The sequence below is a fragment of the Salmo salar genome, chromosome ssa11 (genome assembly GCF_905237065.1).
Source record: "Salmo salar chromosome ssa11, Ssal_v3.1, whole genome shotgun sequence".
Classification (NCBI taxonomy): Eukaryota; Metazoa; Chordata; class Actinopteri; order Salmoniformes; family Salmonidae; genus Salmo; species Salmo salar.
The window spans coordinates 25,088,231-25,113,723 of record NC_059452.1 but is presented as its reverse complement, the minus strand read 5'-3'; the positions used below and the strand labels follow the sequence as shown (position 1 = coordinate 25,113,723).

General features: G+C 42.3%; 1 protein-coding gene across 1 annotated transcript; it reads left to right on the top strand.

Moving 5' to 3' along the window:
• The first annotated feature begins 3,942 nt into the window (after positions 1-3,942).
• Positions 3,943-24,707, top strand: LOC106562319 (homeobox protein aristaless-like 4). The gene is made up of 4 exons (XM_014127121.2): positions 3,943-4,626; positions 16,978-17,291; positions 22,289-22,417; positions 24,150-24,707. The coding sequence occupies exons 1-4, from the start codon at positions 4,281-4,283 to the stop codon at positions 24,468-24,470; spliced, it is 1,110 nt and encodes a 369-aa protein (XP_013982596.1). The 5' UTR covers positions 3,943-4,280; the 3' UTR covers positions 24,471-24,707.
• Positions 24,708-25,493: the final 786 nt, after the last annotated feature.

The following is a 25,493-nucleotide window of genomic DNA, read 5'->3' as shown; positions in this document are numbered from 1 at the left end:
CCTGATCCTGTTCCCATCTATAACTGTAGAGGATAAGGGCGGACTGACCAGTCCCTGGAACATCCTGATCCTGTTCCCATCTATAACTGTAGAGGATAAGGGTGGACTGACCAGTCCCTGGAACATCCTGATCCTGTTCCCATCTATAACTGTAGAGGTTAAGGGTGGACTGACCAGTCCCTGGAACATCCTGATCCTGTTCCCATCTATAACTGTAGAGGATAAGGGTGGACTGACCAGTCCCTGGAACATCCTGATCCTGTTCCCATCTATAACTGACGCATCACACAGTTTCTCCATTTAGACAACATGACAACATATTCCACTTTACCATTCACTAAAGCATACAATGTTTCTCATTTCGTCGACAGATGCCTTACATAATACATAATATAAATCATCAATCTACATTATTCAAGCTTGCATACTGGTGTGGTATTTTTGCTACCTTGTCTTTTTTCTCTACCCTTTCATAAGGAACGACACAATGTTCCTGTTATCATAGGATATTAACAAAACTCCAACATCTGAGAAAATAAGTGACAGATGAGCTGAGAATATTTCATTTAAGTTAATATCAGTTTATATAGCAAGTAATGTGGAACAAACAAACGTTGCTGAACGGAAAAGTCCACAAAGCCTACATTGCTGTATATCACGTCACAACATCTAGGATCATTGCTTTACGTTACTGGTAAATAACTGGCAAACAAAGTGAAAGTAACTTTATGTTTGACACAGATGTGACAAATACAAAACATCTATGTTAAGACGTTGTGGAAATGGAAGTCACCCACCCCCCCACCCCACACCTTGGAAAAATATTCGTTTTTTCAGGACTTTCTCCTCCAGCAGATTTCTCAAGATTTGGGGTCCGTTTCTAGACCGTCTGGACAGAGACTGACTGTGAACACTGACTAGGAACGCTTATTGTTGTTGTATCTGTCATTGTTGCTCTATTCTTGTCCTATGTCTTGCTTAAGCAATACTTCATTTCATATGTCTGGCAGCTGTGTTTTTTGGTTATTTTTTGTGTGCTTTAGTTTTGTACTAAATTGCAAAAGAAAATCCTTTAAAATAAAATATACAGCAACAACAAAAAAGACGTTGTGGAAATTAGATTAATTTGAAAGTAAAATAAAATAAAAAAAAGCCAGATCTAAATACATTGTGGCGTTTGATCTCTTTGATATGAATGACCACTGTCTGGAAACAGAACTTTGAATTAAATTGATTCACACTGCATTAGGGTGAAATCAATCGACTTTAGCTGTCCCTGAGACTGAGCGTTTAATCAAGCCTTATTTCACATTAACGTAAATTTATCTACATCAGTCAATATTACATTTTAGTGGGCCTCCACATTTCCAAAGTCCACTGAAATATCCTATTCATTCGTTTATGTAATTTGTGAGTCCTACTAAATTAAGATAATGAATGCTTCTCATCTAATATTTCTATGAATGATGCATGACAGAAAAGTTGGAAGCAATTTGGAATAAAAATAATAATTATTATAATAATAGGCTTATAATAATACTTATAATGCTTTAATTCATTATTTTCATTGATTGGTTTTGGGTTTAAATGACAACAACACATCTGAGATGTGTGCATCCCGTGGAAACAAATGGTGAATATATTCATTGGTTCGATGGTGGAAAATATAATCACCCGTGAGTTTTACACAAGTTCTCTGATACCGGATGTACTGGGGAAGAAAGTCCGCAAATGAGCAGCAATGTGGAGATGTGCTCTATTTAATTTAATATGGAATGCGGCCTTGGATAACCCTGTTTTATAGCGTCCTTAACGTCCCTGCATTTGCCCTTTGTTTTTTTTATTGTTGACAGTAAAGGAGAAAAGGCTATCTCTAGGCCAATCTAACAGGTAAGATTGGCCTAAACTTGCGATAAAGGAAAAAATATAAAGACTAATATAAAGACTAGCCTAATTTACAATTAGTTAATTTTCAATTTAACTTAACAATCAAAGGAATCACCAAACCAATCACCACGAACTGCATAGATAAAACAGCACACCGTGTAGGCCTAATGTGTACTATAGCGTGTGGTTACATTAACAAGGCCACTTTAATGCAGCCTGTATTGAACTTCGTTATGTTGGGTTGATTATGTTTCCCTGGGTAGTAAATAATACCAGTTCATTATTTAAGTCCGTTTCCTGTAATATCACCATGTAGCCATGTCCAATAGTGTTCATGGAAATCTCTATCGCCACATTATTTTATTTTAAGGAACATTCGTTTTGTAGCATCTAAAAAGCATGTAGGCCTTTACTGTCGTCTGAAAGTGATCTATAGCAAAAGGCACATTTGACTAGGCCTTTGCTACGTTTTTGGGAAACGTTTCATAGTAGGCTAATTATGTTTTTAATATTGCGTTTGATACACTTAATTAAACATTAAATTAGACATTCATCCTAATTACAAGTTTGACTCGATTTCAGCCCACTCATGCAATATTTTTACATAAACTATGAGTGTGAGATTGTGCTAAATCTGCTTAATTGATGACATCGCATTTTAATGTAGCCTAATTATGTCCCACCACCCTGTCATCACCACTTCACTTGTAGGTTTTAGGAGGGTGTCAGTCTCGTTTCCAAGCTCATTACCCATGAACTACACCGTGAACATTCAGTGATCAAAGAACCATGTTGTTGCAGATAGCCTACTACAGAGATATTTTACGCGGAATATTTTTCACCAGAGGGGCTTTACACAGCAACTCCCTGTAATAAGATTGTAGCCTAATAGCCATATGTCCATTGCTAAATACAGTGTCTATAGTAGCCAAGCATGTTCTTCACCAATTCAATTAAAATATTTAATTTGCTGAGCAATATCCCACAAAATTGGAGATGTCAATGAAAAAAGTAACTCAAGGAGAAAAATGTTTTTTTCCTGCACGTGACAAAAAAATGTCCCAAAGTCCCATGAGCTCATTAACATAGTCCTAATCTGTTATTAAAATATTGAAGTAAGTGGCAATAGAAAACACGATGACTCCTACCACTACGTTTTAACATTTCAGTGATGTGCTTGTTGCTGAGTTTGCAATAATCGTTGTAATATAGAAATATCTCCAATTATTATTGGACTAATTTCACTGAAATGATTAGATAATAATTTTGAGCCCATAAGTCTTTAGGCCCACATAGTATGATGTTGTTGAATTAGACGTGATTATATCAGTGTGGTTCATTTATCGACGGGACTCATTCAACCTTTGCAAACGTGTCTAATTGAGGAACCCGTGCTATAGGCTAAAGGTAAATCATTTGCGTTAAAGCTTGAACCCGGCGATATTAAATGCTATTAAGAACGTACAATATATCATTCACATCAAATGAATCACATCAAGAGGCGAAGGGTTTGACACGGGGATAAATTATAAGTGCAACGTGATTGATCACCAATCAGTTGATGACATGAGGAAAAATATTCATTTCAAAAAGTCAAAACAACTTAGATCAACGGGATATAAGGATAAAGTTGTAGATATTCTGAATATAGGCTAACTCATCTTTAACGATAGAAAATATTTTCTGAGTGATATGGTTTCCAGAAAAATCAAATGTAATTCTGCTTAGAACACATAACCCCCCTCCCCTCTGAAACAAATGAATAGAAATCCGTGTCACAAATCACACAATACGCATGAAAAATAGATAGGCTATATTGTCCTGTATGTGTCGAGATCCCAGTTGTCTGGAAGAAGTCTCCTCTTGACGAACCATTGCGAATCAACCATAAAATTGCGCTCTCGCTGTTGCCCTTCACTTAGTTATATATTCATACCCTAATTGCATTAATGTCATGTGTTAAGTCCCCCCACATATTAAAAAAAAAAAAACGTTTTTTTCTTCTGAGGAAAGGTCTGACATCACCCATTCATTTTATCAACATAATCACTCCGGAGATGTCTTGACTTAAAGTCCGCACAGCTCTAGTGTATATCGGGGAGATCTGGGTTGCATCTTCTGAAGAAAGACGCATTTTTGTTACTCCTCTAAACCTTAAGGGGAGTTTTTAGCTTTTGGTCAGCGAGTGGTTCCTGGAAAACATCTGAATCGTTTTATAACCAAACACAGCTGCGGCGCCAGTGTATGTGTGTGTGCGTGACAGTGTGTATGTGTGTGTTCATCCGTATGTGGAAGAGGGAGAGAGAGTGAGGGTATCTGTTTGCTTCCCTTTCCAAAACGGAAAGAAGGAAAAAAGTTTGGTCGTCTTTTTCTCCCAGTAACTTTTTTTAGGCATGAACGCCGAGACGTGCGTCTCATACTGCGATATGACATCCATGGATTCATATTATAGCTCCTCTCCACCGCAAGGTAGGGATCATCCGACGAACCCGTTTAGGACATTCCAAGCGAGTGACACCAAATACAGCCCCACTTTCCTGCCAAACAAAGGTCAGGCTTACGGAGAAAAGTCTCGGAGCCCATTCCAACAGGAGTGTCAGTCATTGGATGCCACCGCTGGGGAAGGCACCTTTAACAAATACCACCTCTTCATGCAGAGGTCTTCTTGCAAAACCCCCCCCGAAGGAGGCAAACTGCACCAAGAAAGCGGACACAACGGAGCGCTCATTCCCTGCTATGGTGAGTAAAACCACAGTTCTGTTTCGAACGAACGGAGATTTCCCGTGTCCCATATTGTTTACTCTTATGGAAAAAAACATATCAAATGACAACCGAAATTTTGCTTGTGTTCTGTATACACTGCTCGGTGTAAATACCTGTTCACTTGACTGACTATGCCTCCAATTACGAGGGATGTTTTGCGTATTTTCTTCTTAAAGTTGGGAACGTTATGCATGTCTCCACATGACTCGTAAACAGTTTCCTGTACGTTGAGAAATTCCTTCCAATAACCAGAACCAACGATAAAATCAAAGAAATGGGTGAAGTAATCACGTCTGCTATCATTCCTGGTGTTAGGATAATATCACTAATCGCATATGAACATTTGTCAATGCATGAGTCTTTACAAACTCAATGTGATGGACTTCACAACTTACTACCAATATTACGGCCACAACTATCCCCTGTAACACAATTACGAAGAGGCATAACCTTCCCGACTATCACGTTTTCCCATTGGCGATTGGATTAAATTAGGCTATATTTAATGCGATAATCTGCATTACAATCCTTAATATTGAATCTGAATCGGACAATTGAATTAACACGTTTTCAAGCATGAGAAATTACCGAGCGTCGAATTCACTTTAATATGGGAAATAGTTTATCAGCGGACCAATATTATTATCCCTAGTCTATTTAAATCTATAGGCTACTTACTCAGTATTGTCTCATGAGCAATAGATGTTGGAGGAGTTTGCAAATGTTAAGAATCCATCGGTAACATACACACATACCTACACCCACTCACACACACACGTTTCGGCACCTATATAATATCAAGGTAAAGATAATCCGATTCTTGTAGAAAATACTGGCCAAACTGATAGCCTATGGTGAATTGAAGATTGTAACTAAAACATTGCTGATCAAACAGCCTGATTTTCTGAACTGACAAAATAACACTGTAAAGGCCTCAAGCCTACAATAGGCTATGTGCACTCTGCAGAAACGTTGCGTTATCGTGACTTGGGTATTGGTGACCTTATAGATGTTTGTATGACCATACAATAAAATATAACGGATCACAAGTTCTTAAGCAATATTTGTTTATTTTACAATGAAATACAACCTTTAACTTTGCAACTGGAAATCCACAGTTGCGATGCATTAAATGTAATGTGAAAAATACCGACATGCAATTCTTAATAAGAAATAATACCCTCTACTGATTTACCGAACTATACCTTTATGTTGAAGATATTCTGCAGAGGTCTAACAAAGGGCACATCTTGAGCGCAGGAAAAATCCGCCCATGCTATAAATTTAACACAAATACCGCAAAATCCAGTGCTTTCTCTTACCATCTGCGAGCAACTTGTGGGTGAGATGAAAACCCACGGACATACAGCGGCTTCTCAGATGATGAACTGGAGGGAAGCATCAAATACAGCGGTAAAAGCTTTCTGGAACCTCTCTCAGGAGAGTGGCTACAAGTGCTAAGAATTTTTTAGTAGTTATTACAAATTTCAAACGTGACTCATTTGTTGTTTATGGTTGAGAAGTCAGTGACCAAAGCCAGATGATATTCGATACGTAGGCCATGAATCCTCAAGAAAATTGTTTACTTGAACAAGACTAAAGCAGTGCTAAAATTATAATAGAGGCAAAATATGCCTTAGACTTTCTGCCAAATAATTATGTCAGTCTCACGTTTCGAAGTCTCTATAAACCAATTACCTATTCATGTTTGAGTAGTTACCTAATTTCTAAAACATGTTCATTCAATTTGACCCAATTCTGTCTTAGGTTTAGGCTACATTTAGATCAACGATGTCCAACGTTCCTTAATTTAAACGCACATTCTTCAAATGTTTTATCGAACCACATGATAGTTTATTGAACGCTATAGGTAACATTAACTTTAACGTAGCGCAAGAATAAGTAAAAATCACCAATTTCAATAATCCTTAAATAATCATGCTCGAAAATCAACCAAGCGCTCTGTGAGGCAAACTTACGTATTTTTTCCATCCATCTGTGTAATTTAGAACATTTAAATGTAATACCCATTACATCTGACTTATAACAAAACAATAACATCCGTTTTCCGTTTTTCCGGATCAATAAATAGAAAAACTAAACCGACACTAAAGATGCATGCACAGTGAACGTATGGACACTGGACAGTGCTGCTAACACAAACAACATCCAAATGAAAAGCAAATGCCAGATTACTAAAATTATAGAATTAAATTAGAATAGTTAACCATTTTCATCAATATACTAACTTTCGATTAAACGAAAGTACAGGCTTCACCAAACCTGTTAATGAATCCCTATTACAGATATTCTAATGAATATCTAGTGAAAACGACAGGAGTCCTGTCCTTCGTGAAAATGAAAAAATGGGGACACAACCAAAGAGGATATAACGAGTTGAGATATCAATATAAAAGCGAAAGCACTGAATCACTGCTGTCAAAGAGAAGACATTGATCAATTGTCTGGTCTGGCTGGCCAACATGAGAAAAAGTGCACATGAAGAAACTTCAGTTAAACTTTGCCATGCTGTTCTTACTATTGTCTAATGGCTACCATGATGAGGATCAGGATGATATTAATGAGGATAAAGATGATATTATTGTTGATGACTAGACTATCATCATCATCATCATCATCATCATCATCATCATAACAGTAATAATATTATTATTATTACATAATTAAGTATTTACAGCTGAGTTACGGAGGAGGGCTGGGCACTGAAAACATGCCACTAACCTGCCAGAATAGGATTTCTGTAAACCTTAATGAAAGCACATAAACCCATCAGTCTTTTCCTCGCTACATAATTAGTTGAAACGGGTGACGTAACATAGCGTAGCCATCAATATAAGATTTAATGATGGTCTGCTGTGCAGATGTTATCGAATCTCTTTGGTTTAATCAAATAACTTTAGACAACAACACACGAACACCAGACACTTGCTTTGTCAAGAGTATGAGACTGATCGATCACTGCTGGGAATCTATGGGAATATTACTACTACTGATAATAATACTATTAATAATAGCTAAACAATAGTTAACCATATGAGCATATTATGATAAATCAGAAGTCATTTACCGTATGCACATCTTAATTATTCAAAAAGAGACAAGTTGCCTATTTTGTAGTCATTATATAGCTTCCAATATTTAGATAATTCTGAACAAGAAAATATTTACCTGAAAAAAATTTGTAAATACGCTGATCCAAACCTGAACCCAAACGTGCTATGCCTATAACCGTAAGCCTACAAGTTATTCAAATTAAACATAATATTCCGTTTTTAATATATTTAATTTCCAATCCTGTGTTATGGCCTTGCATTTGGTACGTAATGACTCACAGGAGAGGCGTGAGTAATATAGCGCTGAAAAGAGCAGGCCTGCACATAAATTGTAAAGAATTACGAATATGCTCGGCATATACAAAGTCAACTAATGAAAACGTATAGACACGGACTGAAATTTGAATGATCGATGTGAAAGTGCGTTTGAATCACATAGACCTATACTAAAAACCAAACACATTGATTGTCACGCTTTCTTATCAACTCCGGGTCATATTTGTAATGGAATGCGTTTGTGTCCGGGGAAGAGTTTTGATGTTTTATAAACCTACGAGATCACATAGTCATATCACTATATCTTATTTAGGGTCACGTTTTAAAGACCCTAAACCTGGTATAGAAAGCCTTATTATTTTCGACCACAGGTATAAGTCATGGCAGGAAATTCAACGGAGACTTCGTGAGTTATTACTTCAATCAGGCTTAAGCAGCTAGGCTGAAATTCCTGGAGTCACAGTCTTTACAATATTTCCCATTAGACACCGCGGGGACCTTTGAACAAAATACCAGCGCTGTTTTCGGGAGATTTCAAGTGAGTTTGTTTCTTTTTGCGTTCAGCTGAACTTGCCGGTGGACTGTAGTCTACATAACGTCGCACACTCGGTAGATGTAAAGAAAATGATTTCTGCAGTTAATCTCAAACAAACCGCTATAAATAATACTTAGCTTAATGATGCCGTCCTAATATATCTTATTAAAGCAATAAGTGAGCCACTAAAAAAGACAGTTTACACCGAAGGACATATCTAATATTTTACCACAGATGACACATTCGAATTCAACAATATAAGACTATTTTCTTTCCATGATAAGACCACTCAAAATTGTTATATGACCTTTCAAAACAAAGGGCCCAGTAAAATGTGATGTTCTATGGCAGGGTTTCCCAAACTTGGTCCTAGGCCCCCCCCTCTGGGAGCCCGTATTGTTTTTTGTCCTATCACTACACAGTTGATTCAAATAACCAAGTCATCATAAAGCTTTGGTTATTTGAATCAGCTGTGTAGTGATAGGACAAAAAAACAAAACGTGCTCCCAGGGGAGGCCCAGGACCAAGTTTGGGAAACCCTGTTCTATGGTATCACAGAAGGACCCTGGCTGGGTAGACCATGCACGTTTTTACAGTGGCCGTGACCGTTGCAGCAGCCTTGCCTGACCACAGGTATGACTGACTTCTCAGATAGAGCGAGCGTTAAAGAGCAGGCAGGAAAGTCTCAGCACTACAGGAGACCTCCACCATTAATGTGACTCAGATGTACATCAGCACTTCCCCCAGTTATTTTCATACTTTCAAAGGCCAGCCCCCAGTAAGCACAGGCAGTCCATGCATGTCCAAGAGGTGACTGGATTGTGTAACCTTGCTAAGTGCCGCACACAAATACAAATACAAACACAAATACACAACATGTCACCAATACAATATTTGGTTATGGGGTGGGTTGCAAGTGATTGAAAGGATCAGTGAATGATTTTGTGGACGTTAACATTCTGTACTGTGCTTGCACATCTTTACGTACTGTAAGAGGAAGGAAACAAATACTTTGTACCTGCAACTAAGAAATGAGGCAAAGTGAAATGTAATGTTTCGTCAACCAAATTGTAAATGACAGCTTGAACCCTTTAGATTTTCCTACAGGTTTCCTATTCCACCATTGAATTATAGTAAAAACTGTTGCTCCAAAACAGTATAGGCTAACACATGGCATGGTTTCAACCATTCCTCCATTCAAACCTCTTAAGATGAAACGATGGGACACTTTATATGGCCCATCAGTCCAGTTACATTGAGGTTCACTCAGATCCAGCAGCTCCGGACCAATAGTATGCTACTTCAGGGACAACATATACAAGGTCTGTGCATTAGCAGTAGGGGAGAGCAGTCCCTTTCCTAGCCGGGTCTACATGCAGTGATAAAAGCCTGTAACTCCACTGGACTCCAGGCTCCATAAACCACTCCTCTCCTCCAGGTAGTAGGATATTTAGGGCCTGGCTCTAAACATCTCAGGGAGAGTGGACAAAATTCAACCTGATAAAATCTGACAACAGGTGGCCTTTAAATTGGGGGATTGTGTTTTTTTTTACATTCAAATATATAGTAGAATAGAATAAGATGGAATAATAGATTGTTTCTTTGACACACACAAACAATGCACATTGTCAGAGATAGCTATCTCTGGCTTCTCTACAGTGTCAAGAGGGGTCAGAATACCCACTGAGAATGTAACCTTCAAACTAGGAACATCAATCTCTTTATATGTTTCTTGAAGTAACAGGAGTTTTCCTCTTATGGTGCTTGACCGTCTTCCCCGAGGACAGGACACAGAGACCTTTAACTCTGGTTTCCTGCCCTTTTTAGAAGAGCCGTACTCCAAAGTTCTTCAGAGAGAATTGATCTAAAACCCAAAAGAATCCAAACAGAAACGTACATTATGTTTTCGCAACATTTGTAGTCAAGATCACAATTTACTTAAAATTTCCAAGTGCTTTTCCAATGAACTATTCGTGAGCTATAGACGGAGAGAGGAAGATCCTTTGTTGTGACATTACAAGCATTTGGTATATAGTTGTGGTTACAATATCATGTTTTCACTCAAAGAGAGGGAGGATATAGGAGGTGTGAATAAACTGTCCTGTAAGATCCTTTCAATCTAGACTGAAGCCACCAACACCCCATCTGCTGCCCTTTCTCTCTCTACCGTCTTTAGTACAGCACAACCATTTGAGCCTTTCTTTCTGTCCGTCTGTGCTGATTGATATGAGCAGCGGGTAATAGAAACCAGCCATGGAAGAGCTGCGAAACCTGGAGAACCAGGACACACTTCAGCAGGTTGCTGACATGACTAGAGGTGACAAGGACCTAGGATCATTTTACCAGTTAACTTGTATTTTGGCACAGCAATTTACATTAAGCTCAACTGCCGGCCGGAGTGCGACAGGGCTACATTAAACCTCGTACTCCAGGCCTTCTCTCAGCCCGGCAGTCAGATCCTCTGCTGTGTACCTAAACCCTCCATAGTTGAGGCCCTCAGAGGATGCATACTGATCAGACGTCCAGCACAAAGAATATCCCACAAGATTAGTCTGTAATATCACCTACTGCGTATACATTTTCTCAGATGTTATAGTACAGTAAAAAGTTAGCATGTCCATTGGCCTGGACAGTGGCACCCATCACAAAAACTATAAGCATGTTGCTTTTTTCTATAAACTACCCATTGAATCACATTATTTCACATGGTGTTTCCTAATGACAGAGTACTATGTAAGTTCACATGGGAGCTGATGTAAAGAATTTTAAGAAGCCTATATAAAATTATATATTATTTAGCAAGCAGATTTAGTTACAAGTGATTAACAATTTAGACCACCAAGGACAATCTAGTGCTTTTTCCACATTGTATTTACTTCAGTATAACAATGCTATTGTCAGAAGTGGAATCCACATTATGCTAAGAGGACAGTGACCAACCTGTCTTTTATTATGGCATTCCCGTGCACTCGTAAAATGTATGTTTGCTTCATTGTGGTTTTTAACATCACCCGAGAGATTCAGACCTCACTGGGAAAGGAGGGAACATAACATCAACTGTTAGATAAACTGAGAGGATCTCACATTAAGAAGCCTTCCCTTCTCAGGGGGTCTCCCTCTGCACTGATTCAAATAACCTCAAATCTGTTGGAACATGAAGTCTTTCTTTCTTTTAGTCATTTCAGTACAGTACTGGTTAAAACCACAGCATATGCAGTCAAATATTATTTTGCATGAACTTTGCATTATACTGGGTATTATATCTCCAACACAACATACAGTGTTGTTACAGTTATTACTGTGTATTTACATGCGTATAAGAGCAGGGGAAAGTGTTTCCAGATATGCTAATAAGTTGGTTTCAGAAAGACAAATAGAGCTTTGTTCCTTCATCTTATGTGTAATTGTCTAACACTGTCTTGACCTTGTTTTAGTGCTAGCCAAACTGTGGAAAAGGCACTGAGTAGACCCTAGCCCAGTCTCAGGCTAGTGGAGATCCTGCCATGCTCTAGGGCCTGAGAGAGACTCTCAGACAGATAAAGAACATTGAAGAGAGAGGGGTGATTTATCAGTGTCTCAGGCTTTATGGATACGCTCCCATAGCAGTTGTTTTTTGGCGCAGCGTGCGCACTTCACAGCAGCCTGATGGGATGAATCATCCCTCTCAGTATTTGACTTCAAAGTGGACGCTTACCTATCAGATGCTCCCAAACTACTGTAGCTATAAGCTAGTCAGAGAGGTACTTATGGAACTTTCTCATCCGTTAGCTGAGGTTTTGTTTACGGCGTCAGGCATATGTGAGGGAAGCAGGGATATGAGAAAGGCATGGGCCTAGTGAGCACCAACTTAGGCTAACCTTGAACTGTTTCAATGACTGCAATTGACACCATAGCCTACTCATACTGCGGTGCTATTCGTAGTGGTGTCATGGTGCTCCTGACCAGAAACAAGATCGTTTAAGAAGGAATGGTTTATAAGAACTGCTGAGACTCGACTCCATCTGCCTTTGGGTAGGCGATTAGCTCTGGTTTTGCTAATGGCCGTGTAGGCAGAGGGTTTGCTAATAAGGCTCTCCCTATTCTAATGCCTTGTGGTGACACACTCACAGGTTGCAATAAAATGGATCAATGTCTCTCACATCACTTTTCATTTGTCATGATGTAGGCATGAGAAAGTTTACATCTCAACACACCAGTCAGTCTCTCCATCCACTACCTGTGTTAGTTAGTGTGTCTGTCTTTATGCAACAGCCTCACAGCCAGCGGAACGGGCAGGAAGAGAGGAATTCACAGAGTTGGCGGGACTTCAGAGCACAAAGCTTCCCATTACGATTCAATCCATATTTTAAGAAGGGAAAACAAACCAAATTAGAGTTACAAATAAATGCTTAGCAGAGAAAACAGCTTACACAAATTTCCTCTGCTCCCTGGGTCCAGTCAAAACAGGGATCTATCAAGCCTAGACTACACACATTTCATCTCTTTTATTTATGTTTTCTAATATTTAGGGATATTTCTTCGGGTTTGGGAATATTTTGCCATTAATCGTTCTCAGTCACCACAGGATGTCTAATTTATAGTGTTTCTTTTAAATGCTGTGAGCTGACCCTAGCCATCCTTTTCAATAAAGAGGCTGGGGAGGCGCCCTGTCGCTTTACTGCCAGTTAAATTACACTTTGATGTGCCCCTCTCGTTTTCGACAGCGACTTAACGTCTGTCCCCAGTGAAGGTCTGACCCTTGCTAACTTTAAGGGGTCCAGCACGGATATCCAAGGGCAAGAACTATAGTCATTTACCCCTCATAGCATAGCTGCTATGATGATCATATCTATTACTCTAACGTAACCATATTTTTTCTTATTTTGACATTTTCTGTGGACACTACTTTTTAAAATACTAAGAGTGCAAAATATAAAATTACATTTGAAGAATTTTTTTTGGTGGGGAAATGTAGACGCTATTAAAAGGGGTTTACAAGACCCTGTGTTGCTCTGCAGGCAGGTGTGAATACTATTAGGGTTAAACTGCCAATTAGTTCTCTGGTTTAACCTCACCCCTCTTCTCTCTCACCCACTGATGAACTCTGCTTTCAGACCCTCTTGGTTTCAGCTTGGTCAGACCTGGACTGATTTAGTAGAGTATTCTGTTTCCTTGACATTGTAAAGAATAATATGAAGATTTCAGTTCTGAACTACCTTGTACTTGGACACAGCCACAGTTCTGTATCACATCTCATTATTTCTTACTTTAAACAAACATACAAATAGCATAAAACAGCAGTTATAATACTGGAAAGGAACAGGGAAGCTATTTCAATTTTAGATCACAGCAGTTGTACAGTCACTGCAGACTTGGTATGTCAGATCCCTAACAGGGTTGGGGCAGACAAAGAACAATGGGCTCCAGACGTGCCTCTCTCCGTCAGAGAGCTGTAATTGGAACTGATGTGGAATCTTGGATCCAAAGTAAAAAATAAAAAAATCAGTGAATACTGTTGTAGAGCAGATTCCTCTAAATGAGAAACACGCATTCTATGAGGTTTTAGCAGAAGGGACTGAGGAGTTTATTGTCTGCTTGCTTCCAAGTGTTGTATCAGGGATGCTGAGATCTAGCTCTGTATAACAGGTGAAAGGTGAAAATGAGAGGGGGGTTAACTGTAACCACTGATAAATTACAGCAGCATGTCAGAACATATCCTGGCTTAGAGACAGAAGTGTCTTTGCTTTATATAGTATATAACATATCATACTTTTACTAAGTCCAAATATGATTGTTAATCCGATCAGCTAAGGTGAAAGTGTCTGAGTATCAGTTATCTTCAGGAAAATCCACCATGATGCTAAATGGAAATGTCTGCCTCCCCAATCAGTGGAATGCCACTCTGACATTGCTCATCCTAATATTCATACATTCCTTAATTCCATTATTTTACTTTAGGTTGTGTGTATTGTGTGTATTGTGAATTGTTAGATATTACTGCACTGTTGGAGCTAGAAACACAAGCATTTCGCTACATCCGCAATAACATCTGCTAAACATGTGTATGTGACAAATACAATTTGATTTGATTTGATGATACTGTATTTCTGAAATACTTTAATGATGACTACTTTTAGTGATGACTGATAAGCTCTTTACCTCCATAGGAGAGTTGGAGAAAATATTGCCTCTGCGATTTCAGAAGGACCTCTCCATGCCAATTACTCTCAGTGGCTTCTTGCTACAGGCATATCTCCTTCTATCTGTCTTTTACTAACCCAACTCTGTTAACAGGAAGAAACAATTCAACATTAGCCTTTAATGGCTGTGTTCACTCAGGGCTCCCTCCACTGCATGGGATCCTGACTGACATTATTTGCAGTAAGACTTTCTCATGTTCCTCATCCATATGGCCCAGCCCCTGGAAGGGCCCACTGCTGTTCACCTTGGGCAGTGGAGAATGCCTTGCCTCACAGCCACGGCCCAGCGCACGGATAACAAGCGGGAGATTGTCACAGTACCCTGCCCCTGCCAAAAACCATCAATGACACAGGGCATAAACAAGAGTCTTTGATCAGCTGCAGAGAGGCCTTGATTTCAAACAGCCTGACAGCCTTGCCTTGTTGGGACCATCAGTGCAGGACATATGATGAGGGAATAACTAGAAATGATTACGTTTTGGTAAATGCATTGAGCTCGCTCGTCTCAGGCTTAACAGGATGTGTCAGGCCTGGGCAGGCAGCAGGCAATGTGGGAGCCATTATACCCCTGGCCAGGGCTTGGGCCCCGGTCGATGCTGCCTGCCTGCCTGACAGGCCACAGTGACCAGGGTGCTTGGCAGCAGCCCGGGGAAGGCAAACTGACACAGCCAGAGAGAGTGAGCATGCTGCTGAGACGGCTCAAATCAGACCCTCACAATTATTTACCAACACCAGGAGTAATCTTTTTCCTCATATCCAACTCTGAGGGAAAAGCTCTAACTTACAGTATGACAATAACAGACAGAATGGGAGTTGGAGGTTTTGAGAATCAGACGGGTGAAACATAACAGTGCAACAGTGATTGGTATAAGTGAACAACTAAATTACGATGTTATGGTAGGAAGTGGGGCTTTCCCTAAGTGTGGCCCCTGCAGTAAACAAATCCTACAGCACAAGGCTTATATTTCTCATGGTGTCATTGACTGTTATGCGGCTCCCTTTACCCAAGTCCTTGAAAGGTGTGTAGGGCGGGGGACCGGGGGTGTGTGTATCATCAGATGAGCTATCAGGTCCCCTCACCTTGCAGCACATTACCCAACAAGGCTCTGTGTGGAGGGCCGGAGGGCATGCTGCCCTGCTGTGTTGAAAGCAGTACGCACACCAGAAGCTCACATGCACACCTACACCCCCTGGCTCTAACTTGACAAGGCTTTACCCCAGCCTCAGATAAGAAATGAGCACATCCCAACTCTGGGCTCCCTAAAATAATTCCCTGTCTCTTAGAGCTAAGCTAAACAGAGGGGAGCGTAGTGCCTGGACTCACCACTAGACCTAGCCAGAGGGGACGTCACCAAGCAGAGGGGTTGAGAAGCAGATGTGAGGTTTGGCTTGGACCCCAAACCATATTCTATACCCCCTTGAACAGCCTAGAGCCCAAGGGGGAGGGTTTGCAGTTCATATGAGTGAGTATGACAACACATTGCCTTCCCAGGACCCCAAACAGACCCCTTAATAGAAGCCGTAATGGAGAGAGTTTAATGATCCACTGGCAGGGAGGGCAGTAAGGGCACAGAGGATTGGCACTATAGTGGAATAATGAACGAACGGCACACTGGCACAGACAGCATCATGGGAATTTATGATCAGTAGGCTGACTGAGGTTTCACGGCTAGGCTGCTGTGTGTGTTTCCCCTCGCTACAAATTACTGTCCAGCAAATTGCCACTGACACTCTTGTTGCCGGGTTAGTTTGGTCGTGTTACTAAGTGAGCTTCAGCTTGCAGCCGCACCACAGACCACGCCCGGCCCACGTGTCTGCGTTAAAGACCTGAGTTCCCCCAGCGTAAGACCTGACTCCAACCCCAACCACACTGAGAGAGAGAGAGAGACGTGAAAACCTGTAATTTTCTATTATTCTGCAATTACTGCCTGACAGGGTGTCTGTTTCCATGATTTATGAGCAGCAGTATGGAGGGAGTGTTCTGGGAGTCACACAGCTTACACATACACTCCTAACCACACCATGAACCAGAGTCCAGACCTGGAACCAGCTGGCCAGGGAGCTTTCAAAGAACAACGTGCTGCAAGAGTCATTTGGTCCTCGTGCTAGTGCTATATAATACTGTAAACACAGTCTAAATGAGTTTTCTGTTGCACATCAGTCCCAAAACATATGTTGTCAATAATAACCACATCCATAATAATTGAGCACAGTACGAGATATAATGTGCTCTAACACCTTCCTTCTCTCATCCTCTCTCCAGGTAAAGACAGCTCAGGACTGACAGACTCTGACCTGACCCCGAACTCTGACCCCTCTGGGATGGACGGCAGCTACCTGAGTGTGAAGGATCAAGGCATGAAGGGCCCCTCGGACCGACCGGGCTCGGACATGGCCAGCCCCATGGACAAGGGCGAGGGTGAGAGCAACAAGGGCAAGAAGAGGCGTAACCGCACCACCTTCACCAGCTACCAACTGGAGGAGCTGGAGAAGGTCTTCCAGAAGACCCACTACCCAGATGTGTACGCCCGCGAGCAGCTGGCCCTCCGGACTGACCTGACTGAGGCCCGGGTACAGGTAAGACTGGCTCACCTGAGAGGAGCTCTACTACTAACCGCTACTTACTCAGGTCCTGTGAAGATCTGGGACTTCAGTCTAGCAGTACCACTTTCATTACACATCAATAACAGTTATGATCACCATTATAAACAGAAGCACAATTCGTAGAGTTAAATATACTTGAGCATCCTATACTGGCCAAACAGGAACAAGGACCAACGCTATCTCGAATCAGGTGGCGGCTGTTAGTTACTGAGAGGACTTGAACAAAAACCGGACAAAGCCAATGACTAGGAGACTGTGGATAGAACCACATTAATCCCTCAACATCTGTGGCTTTGGAGAGATAACGTCACCAAGACACCAGGGTGAGAGTGAGATTTATCTGGTAATGTGGGAGTAGGGGCCAACGCAGGGCAGGGGGCCCCAAGGGGCTGAGGCTGGAGCTGGGCCTCATATGTTCACTGTCAAGAGAGCAGACTTTCATCCACATATGAGGAGACACGCTTGGTTCTGCTCAGCTCCACACCCTAGCCTGCACCTGAACCCCTGGACTTCTGTACCTCTGAACTGAGCTAACCAGTGGCTAACCAGGCCGGGGCTACAAACATACAACCTTCCTGTGACCTTTGATTTACATATAACCCGTCAATGACTACTGCCGCATTCCAGCATTGGTGGATAGCTGATGAGACTCCCCTCGTTCGGAACACAGACACAGACAGACACAGACACACGTGTGCACACGCAAAGTCTACCAAAAGCCCTTGGATTCATTGTGTTTTTCTTTCATTAACATCCTGTTCAGGAAGAATGTGTCCCTCCCGTGGTCTCATGGGTAGGTGTGAAAACCTTCCCCTGAGTCTCTGGTAAGTTGTGAGGTTCGCAGCAGCCATCATGCACTATTTCATAGGAAACATGCCACAATATACAGTACGATACCAACACCAATATCTGTAAATACAAACGTGCTCTGTGAAAGAGTCTGAGGGATGAGATCAGGCTGGATCTTTATATGACATGTGCTGGCGCAGTGGCCAGAAACCCCTCAGAGTGAAACACAGGAAGTCCCTGAAGCCAGAGGGTTGTAATTCAGTCTAGAGCTCTCTCTCTCTCTCTCTCTCTCTCTCTCTCTCTCTCTCTCTCTCTCTCTCTCTCTCTCTCGCTCTCTCTCTCTCTGTCTGTCTGTCTGTCTGTCTGTCTGTCTGTCTGTCTGTCTGTCTGTCTGTCTGTCTGTCTGTCTGTCTGTCTGTCTGTCTGTCTGTCTGTCTCTCTCGCTCTCTCTCTCTCTCTCTGTCTGTCTCTCTCTGTCTCTCTGTGTGTGTGTGTCTGAAGGTATTCTATTCCTCTAGCTATAAGAGGGCTGGTACAGCTGGGCCCTTTACAGCCTAAGTTCTCCCACTGACCCTCTTAAACCATTCAAGTTAAAAGATAAAAGACACAAGATGCCTCGTCAGTCAAAGAACAGGACTTTCTGCTCTTTACTCAGAAAAAAAGAGCTCTGCATCTAAAGTGGACAAACTGTTCAACTAAATCCACAAGAATTTGTGCTGCTAAAAAGCTAATAGAACTGGGTTTTGTTGATTGGAATTCCACTGAGATTTCAGTTTTGTGGTTGTCAATAGATTTCCAAACAAATACTTCTTGATCAAGGCAGTGTTTTTCAGATTGTAACTGAAATCTCTTTAGTCCACTTAATGGGACAGAACAAGAGGAGCTTGTAAACTTGCTTTACTATAAACGTTAGCCAGAGAAATGTTTGTTTTTTCTGTTTACTGGTTTCAAAGGGAGGAAGTCAGTTGAGCTCTGAGTCATATGCACTCCAGATACATTTACAGGTCACAGGTCAAGGGTTTCAATAACATCACGTCTCTCAGACTACCTTGCTGTCAGCTCACAGCTCTGAGGCTGCTGGACATGGAGATATTTTTATTTAACTAGGCAAGTCAGTTAAGAACACATTTTTATTTACAATGACAGCCTACCGGGGAGCAGTGGGTTAACTGCCTTGTTCAGGGGCAGAACAACAGATTTTTACCTTGTCAGCCCAGGGATTCGATCCAGCAACCTTTCAGTTACTGGCCCAACGCTCTAACCACTAGGCTACCTGCCACCCCAAAGGACCAAACTACAGACCTTAGTTAAGATAAAACAGGACAGCCACCCATCAGAAAGCATAATAACAAACAATGTAAATATGATATTAGATATTAAATGTTGTGCTCATTCAGCTGGGTAACTATACAAGGTAGAAATACTTAGACATTGTGTACCACCATTGTGTACTATTTGCAGGTCCATTTGGGCCTTGCTATAGTATGGAAACAGCAGTGGCAGACGATCAATCCTCAAAGCTGGTCTCGGACTTCAAAGTGGCTGTATCCCCATGCAGCTCCCCTGCCAGGACAGTTTGGCATTTCTGTGTTCTTTCTCTCTGTGCTGGAACATAACTAAAGCCTCATAGTAAGTCTCTAAGCTACTTTAGCTGTCAACGTCTTTACCAATTACTGTCACTACCCAGTGAACACAACACAAACACTTAGCTCTACGGAACAGACCCCGTCTAGGGAGAAGTCGGACAGAAAGCACAAACAAACCGTATCTGTTGGTAGATAGATACTAACTGTCCCAACATGATCAACAGCTCTACTGGTGGATCCCTGTCAAAAGACACAAAGGGAGAAGGTGCATGTGAACCAAGGAGTGAGTCCATCCAACTACCACAGCGTATTGTTTACAATCTCTTCTCCACATAATTTATCATTGTAGTTGAAGAGGGGCTTCATGATCAATAGAAGCTAGTGAGTATTTGGGTTGTATGAGACTGTTGAAAGAAAGACATGAAGACAGAGAGAGAAGGAAAGAGACAGATGACAGCAGTGAGAGGAGAGGAGAGGTGAAGTGAGAGGAGAGGTGAGGAGGGAGCGTAGCTGTCCTTCTCTCTTGTCTGTGTGGCTCCTCTGGGCTGGAGGGGGAGCATCGGAAAGCCAGGGGTTTAGGTGTCAGGAAATTAAACATAAAATGAAAACAAGCTCTGGTTTGAACATTCTCCCATGTCACTTTTCAATTTCCCAAATTCCCTACTCAGATTTAAGGAGGGAGGAAGAGTGTGAGTGAGTGAAAGAAAGAAAGAATAAATGGAAGAGGAGAGATACAAGTAATGTCAGGGGTGCAGAAAGAAAAAGGGGGAATAATTGGCTAGTTACTGTGCTCTCTCAAAAAAATGCTGTGATACCATATACTGCCCATATATTTCCTGTATCAGTGTAATCAGTGAGTAAAGCTTTCTAAACAGACGATGTGAAGCTGAGGGACAGTGCTCTCTGTGCTCTCCGCTCTGTGCCTTGACATGAAGTGCAATCAGAGTCAGGCAGATATCAGGTTACCCAGCTCTGAGATAGGTCCTATGACGTTGTGTGGGGGAGGGCGCCAGGCCTAAGCCCATCTGAGACTGACTCTATTCAGATCACTTTCACCAGCTTTGATGGAAATTTAAACACAATAATGCTTTCAATAAACAACCGTTTTAGGCTCAGATGTCAAAGGTAATTACAGCACACTTTTGTCATGAGAAAATTGCCCTGTTCCTGTCAGAAGACAAAGAAAGGGAGGGAAGGGTCTGTGAACGTTTTGTTTTGAGTACTCAAGTGAAAACCTCCTCTCCACATTGTCTGTATTAGAGGCCTAGAGATCCTTCCTTTCTGCTCTCCTCTCTTCTCCTCTCTGATTGCCCACCCGTCCAGGGAACCAGACCAACAAATGTATAACTTCACCTTCTTTTTAAATATACCTCTGAAAGTGTGTGTGTGTGTGTGTGTGTGTGTGTGTGTGTGTGTGTGTGTGTGTGTGTGTGTGTGTGTGTGTGTGTGTGTGTGTGTGTGTGTGTGTGTGTGTGTGTGTGCGTACGCACGTGTATGTGTATACTTGGTTGACGGAGATGGAAAATTGTACGGCAGTGGCTGTGTAAACCACAAACTGATTGACCAAGGCTCATCCTCAGAACCAAGTTCAAACTCTGTGACAAATCAAGATTGCAAAATAAAGGAGGCTCCCCCTTTGAATAGGCCTCCACTTCACGAATCAATAAATAGATGGAGTTAATCTGAGAGTCAGAGGGATCACAGGGAAAGGAATTTCTGGCTGCTTTTGAGACTATAAGCTTAAGAATAGTTTGCTTTATCTACAGAGCAGCACATACTTTCACTTTTTTCGGCACATTGATGTCTGTGCAGATGGAACAGTCGCTTTGGCTGTGATCCTCAGAACCCTTTTTCCATACAGAAAATAATAGTGTTATTTGTATTTATCAGAAAGGCATTCTCCTGAGATGTGGTGGAAAGTTTAAAGCTTCAGGCTTACTGGGTCCAGTACTATCTCCGCCTAGGCCCCCACTGACTCCCCCACTCCCCCATCTCCCCTCCACATCTCCCCCTCCATCCCAACCTCCTGCTGCTGATGGCGCTGATAGGAAGGGAATTCAGAGGAGGCCTTCACAATGCCTGTCAACTCCCCCAGACGTCAAACTCCAGCCAGGTCTCTGCTTTCTCTGAGAGAGGGAAACTGTAAAAAATAAGCCATGCACACAGGCCCAGGCCCAGGGCTGAGGGGCAGAGAGTCCCCTTCTCTGTGATTCCCCTGCCAGGCCAACCCTGGAGGTTCCTGTTTATCAGGTGCCTGGCAATGCTGCTGTACAGTGTTTGCCCAACAGTTCACAGAGCCTCACTGACGCACTGAGCCCCAGGCTTGAGAGACACATGGCAGTCTCTTTCCTCCCCTTACAGCCAAAAGACACAGACCAGCACCACATTTATAATCACAACAGTATTTGTGCAAGTTATGTGCTTTGCATATTGTACTGTAGGCCTACATATTATTTTAGTTCTATTGGATGTTCAGGGAAAAAAATGTATGACTATATTCTTCTTTCAATTTTGAACTATGCTCTAAAAATGAAACTATATGTATCTATGGATCTTATGTGACTATGTGACTCAGTCCTGACCTTTGCCCAGCAGGTGTGGTTCCAGAATCGCCGAGCCAAATGGAGGAAGAGAGAGCGCTTTGGTCAGATGCAGCAGGTCAGGACACACTTCTCCACGGCGTACGAGCTGCCTCTTCTAGCCAGACCTGAGAACTATGCACAGGTAATAATAATTAATAATACAATAATTGAATTTAATTACTGTATATAGCGATTTTTCAAATGCTCAAATAAAATGCTTGAGCCTCCTGAGTGGTGCAGTGGTCTAAGACAGTGCAACGCAGTGCTAGCTGTGCCGCTAGAGATTCTGGGTTCGAGTCCAGGCTCTGTCGTAGCCGGCCGTGACCGGAAGACCCATGAGGCGGCGCACAATTGGTCCAGCGTCGTCCGGGTTAGGGGAGGGTTTGGCCGGCAGGGATGTCCTTGTCCCATGACGCACTAGCGACTCCTGTGGCGGGCCGGCTGCAGTGCACACTGATACAGTCACCAGGTGTATGGTGTTTCCTCCAACACATTGTTGCGGCTGGCTTCCGGGTTAAGTGGGCATTGTGTCAAGAAGTAGTGCGGCTTGGTTGGACCATGTTTTGGAGGATGCACGGCTCTCGATCTTCGCCTCTCCCGAGTCCGTACGGGAGTTGCAGCGATGAGACAAGACTGTAACTACCGATTGGATACCACGAAATTGGGGAGAAAAAAAGTAATAATGATAATAAAACATTTTTAAAAAATGCTTACATAGTAAGGAGGAAACTCTCCTCAACCACCACCAATGTGAAACACAGAAACCGTCACAAGCCATCAGCTGTCATGGTGGAGAGGTGAGGTCTTGGAGGAGCAGAAAGTGGGGTTACTTACATCTTCTGGGTATTACAGACAAAGGATTTGAGAGAGCAGTTCAAGTTGAGGGGGAGGCCTTTCTCTGTGATGCATAGACAGATCAGCAGGCCCAGATGAGGCAGCTCCCCTTCCTGTTCTCTCCTCTCTCTGTCTGCCCCCCAGAGAGTGAGGTCAGGCTGGCTCCAGTGACAGGCCAGACACACCCTCACATAGACCCAGAGAACCCCCCATGTACTATTCATCTGCACAGAGGGTCAGAGGGCAGGAGTGTGTGTGTGTGTGATACTGTGGAATGCAGCTCTGTGCACATCTGGCCACTCCATGCGAGCCTCCAGCACCACTACCCAGGCCCCCATCTCAAACACCCCCACACCCACATCCCTATCAGCTCCCTGACCACCGCAGCTCTCTCTCTGTCTGTGGAGGAGGGTGACAGGAAGCATGGAGATTACTAAGAAAGCCAGGCAAGGTGTTGAAGGACTGAGGTAGGAGGGAAATGTCTTTCCCTTCAACTTATGTACCGACCTGCAGCAACACTCCAATAGAGTTTTCAACATTCAAATATCAAGCTATGGATAAGTAGACCATAATGTGAATGTTGCTCCATAGAGTTGATAGGTTAATGAATCATTCAAGTCGATTTGACAGACTATGGTGGGTATTGTAGGCTTCTTGATCTTTATAGCCTTCAAAGCGTTTTACCATAAAAGGTCTACATCGTCTTTAGGCCATTTGGCGAGCCGGGCGAAATACCAAGGAAGAGACAAGTGGAGACTGGTGCACAAGATAACAATTTTTTGGGGGGTGAGCATTGTAGACTGATGAAATTTACTGAGGAAGCAAAACATGACAATAAATAATTGTACAACTTGTGCTGTATTGCGTTAGTATCCTAGGTTAGTACATTTGTTTGTAAACAGGACTGTCAAACACACACCACATCCTTCATTCTGCAATAATCATATTCAGTCCACAGAGGGTGTCTGTAAAAACTAAGCACTGACTCACCCACATAGTTTTGGTATTTAAAGTGACCCTGTCCTCTCTCTGCGTTTCAGATACAGAACCCATCATGGATTGGTGGCGGCAGCGGAGCATCTCCTGTACCAGGCTGTGTAGTGCCCTGTGACTCAGTCACATCCTGTATGACCCCTCACCCTCACTCCGGCAGCGTCGTATCTGACTTCCTGGGCGTCCCGAACCCTGGGGGTCACATGGGACAGACACACATGGGCAACCTGTTTGGGGGTCCTGGCATGGGGTCAGGGATCAACGGGTACGATCTGAACAGCATGGACCCGGACCGCAAGTCCTCCAGCATCGCCGCCTTGCGTATGAAGGCCAAAGAGCACAGTGCAGCCATCTCCTGGGCAACATGATGCCTCAACAGCAGCAGGACAGGGGCCTCTGGGAACCCCACCACGTCCAAACCAAGCCAAAGCAGAGAGGGGAGGCGGTCTGTGCTACTATAATAGAAATATTGATAATCTAAAATAATAATGATGATAAAAGCCATAGCAAATCGCTGAAGAGGAGAGAAAAGAGACAAACAAATCTGGACAGTGCACTTCTTTATTTTGTGTCTCTGATGGGAGAGACCAGTGGACATCAGAGATGAACAACAGTCAGTCAGTCAGGTAGTCAAAGCATGAGGTGAGAGGCAGGAAATCAAGAATTAGACCTATCCTTAAAGAGACAAATGAATTGGTTGCTTGTTGGAAACAATGTGCTGGTTACACAGTAGTTATAAACTAAAACACAACAAAAATAACAAAAAAAGCTGAATAGATTTGAACCAATCCCTGCACTTATTCAGTTAATACAGGTAATGCTGTTTGTACAGATATTGAGATGCGTCCGCTAACACACCTGCTATTGAGTGTCAATATAGCTTTTTCTGTTCAGGTGTTATTATACTTTCTTGTTTTCCGGTATTTAAGTTTTAAGTGTGTATTTCTTTATTCATTTTGATCCTGGTTTTGTCACAGAATCCCCTGTCCCTTTCTGTCAGACTGTGTACAAGTGCAACTATTCTCGCCACAAAAACTGCAAACTGATATTCACATATTTACATACATTTGGCCTGATTTGGGTTTGTGTGTACATTTGGCTTTCCTTAGGTCATTTTGGTCAGCTTTACTTCAAGGAGAGGGGTGTAGGTAACAGTCAAGCCCAAAGCCGATCCATCTCCATGATAAAATCAGTCATATTCTTCAGTCTGGGAAAGAGGTAAACCATTTCAAAGGTAGCTTACTGTTTCTGGTTTGCATGGTCAGCACTATCATACTTTAGGTTGGTGCTACCTTCCAACATTTAAATGTCAGATAAAAATCCAGGTTTGTTTAAGTGCGGGCAGACGGAGAGCCCTACTTGCCCCGCTGATGGGCCGTCACTGTGTGTGA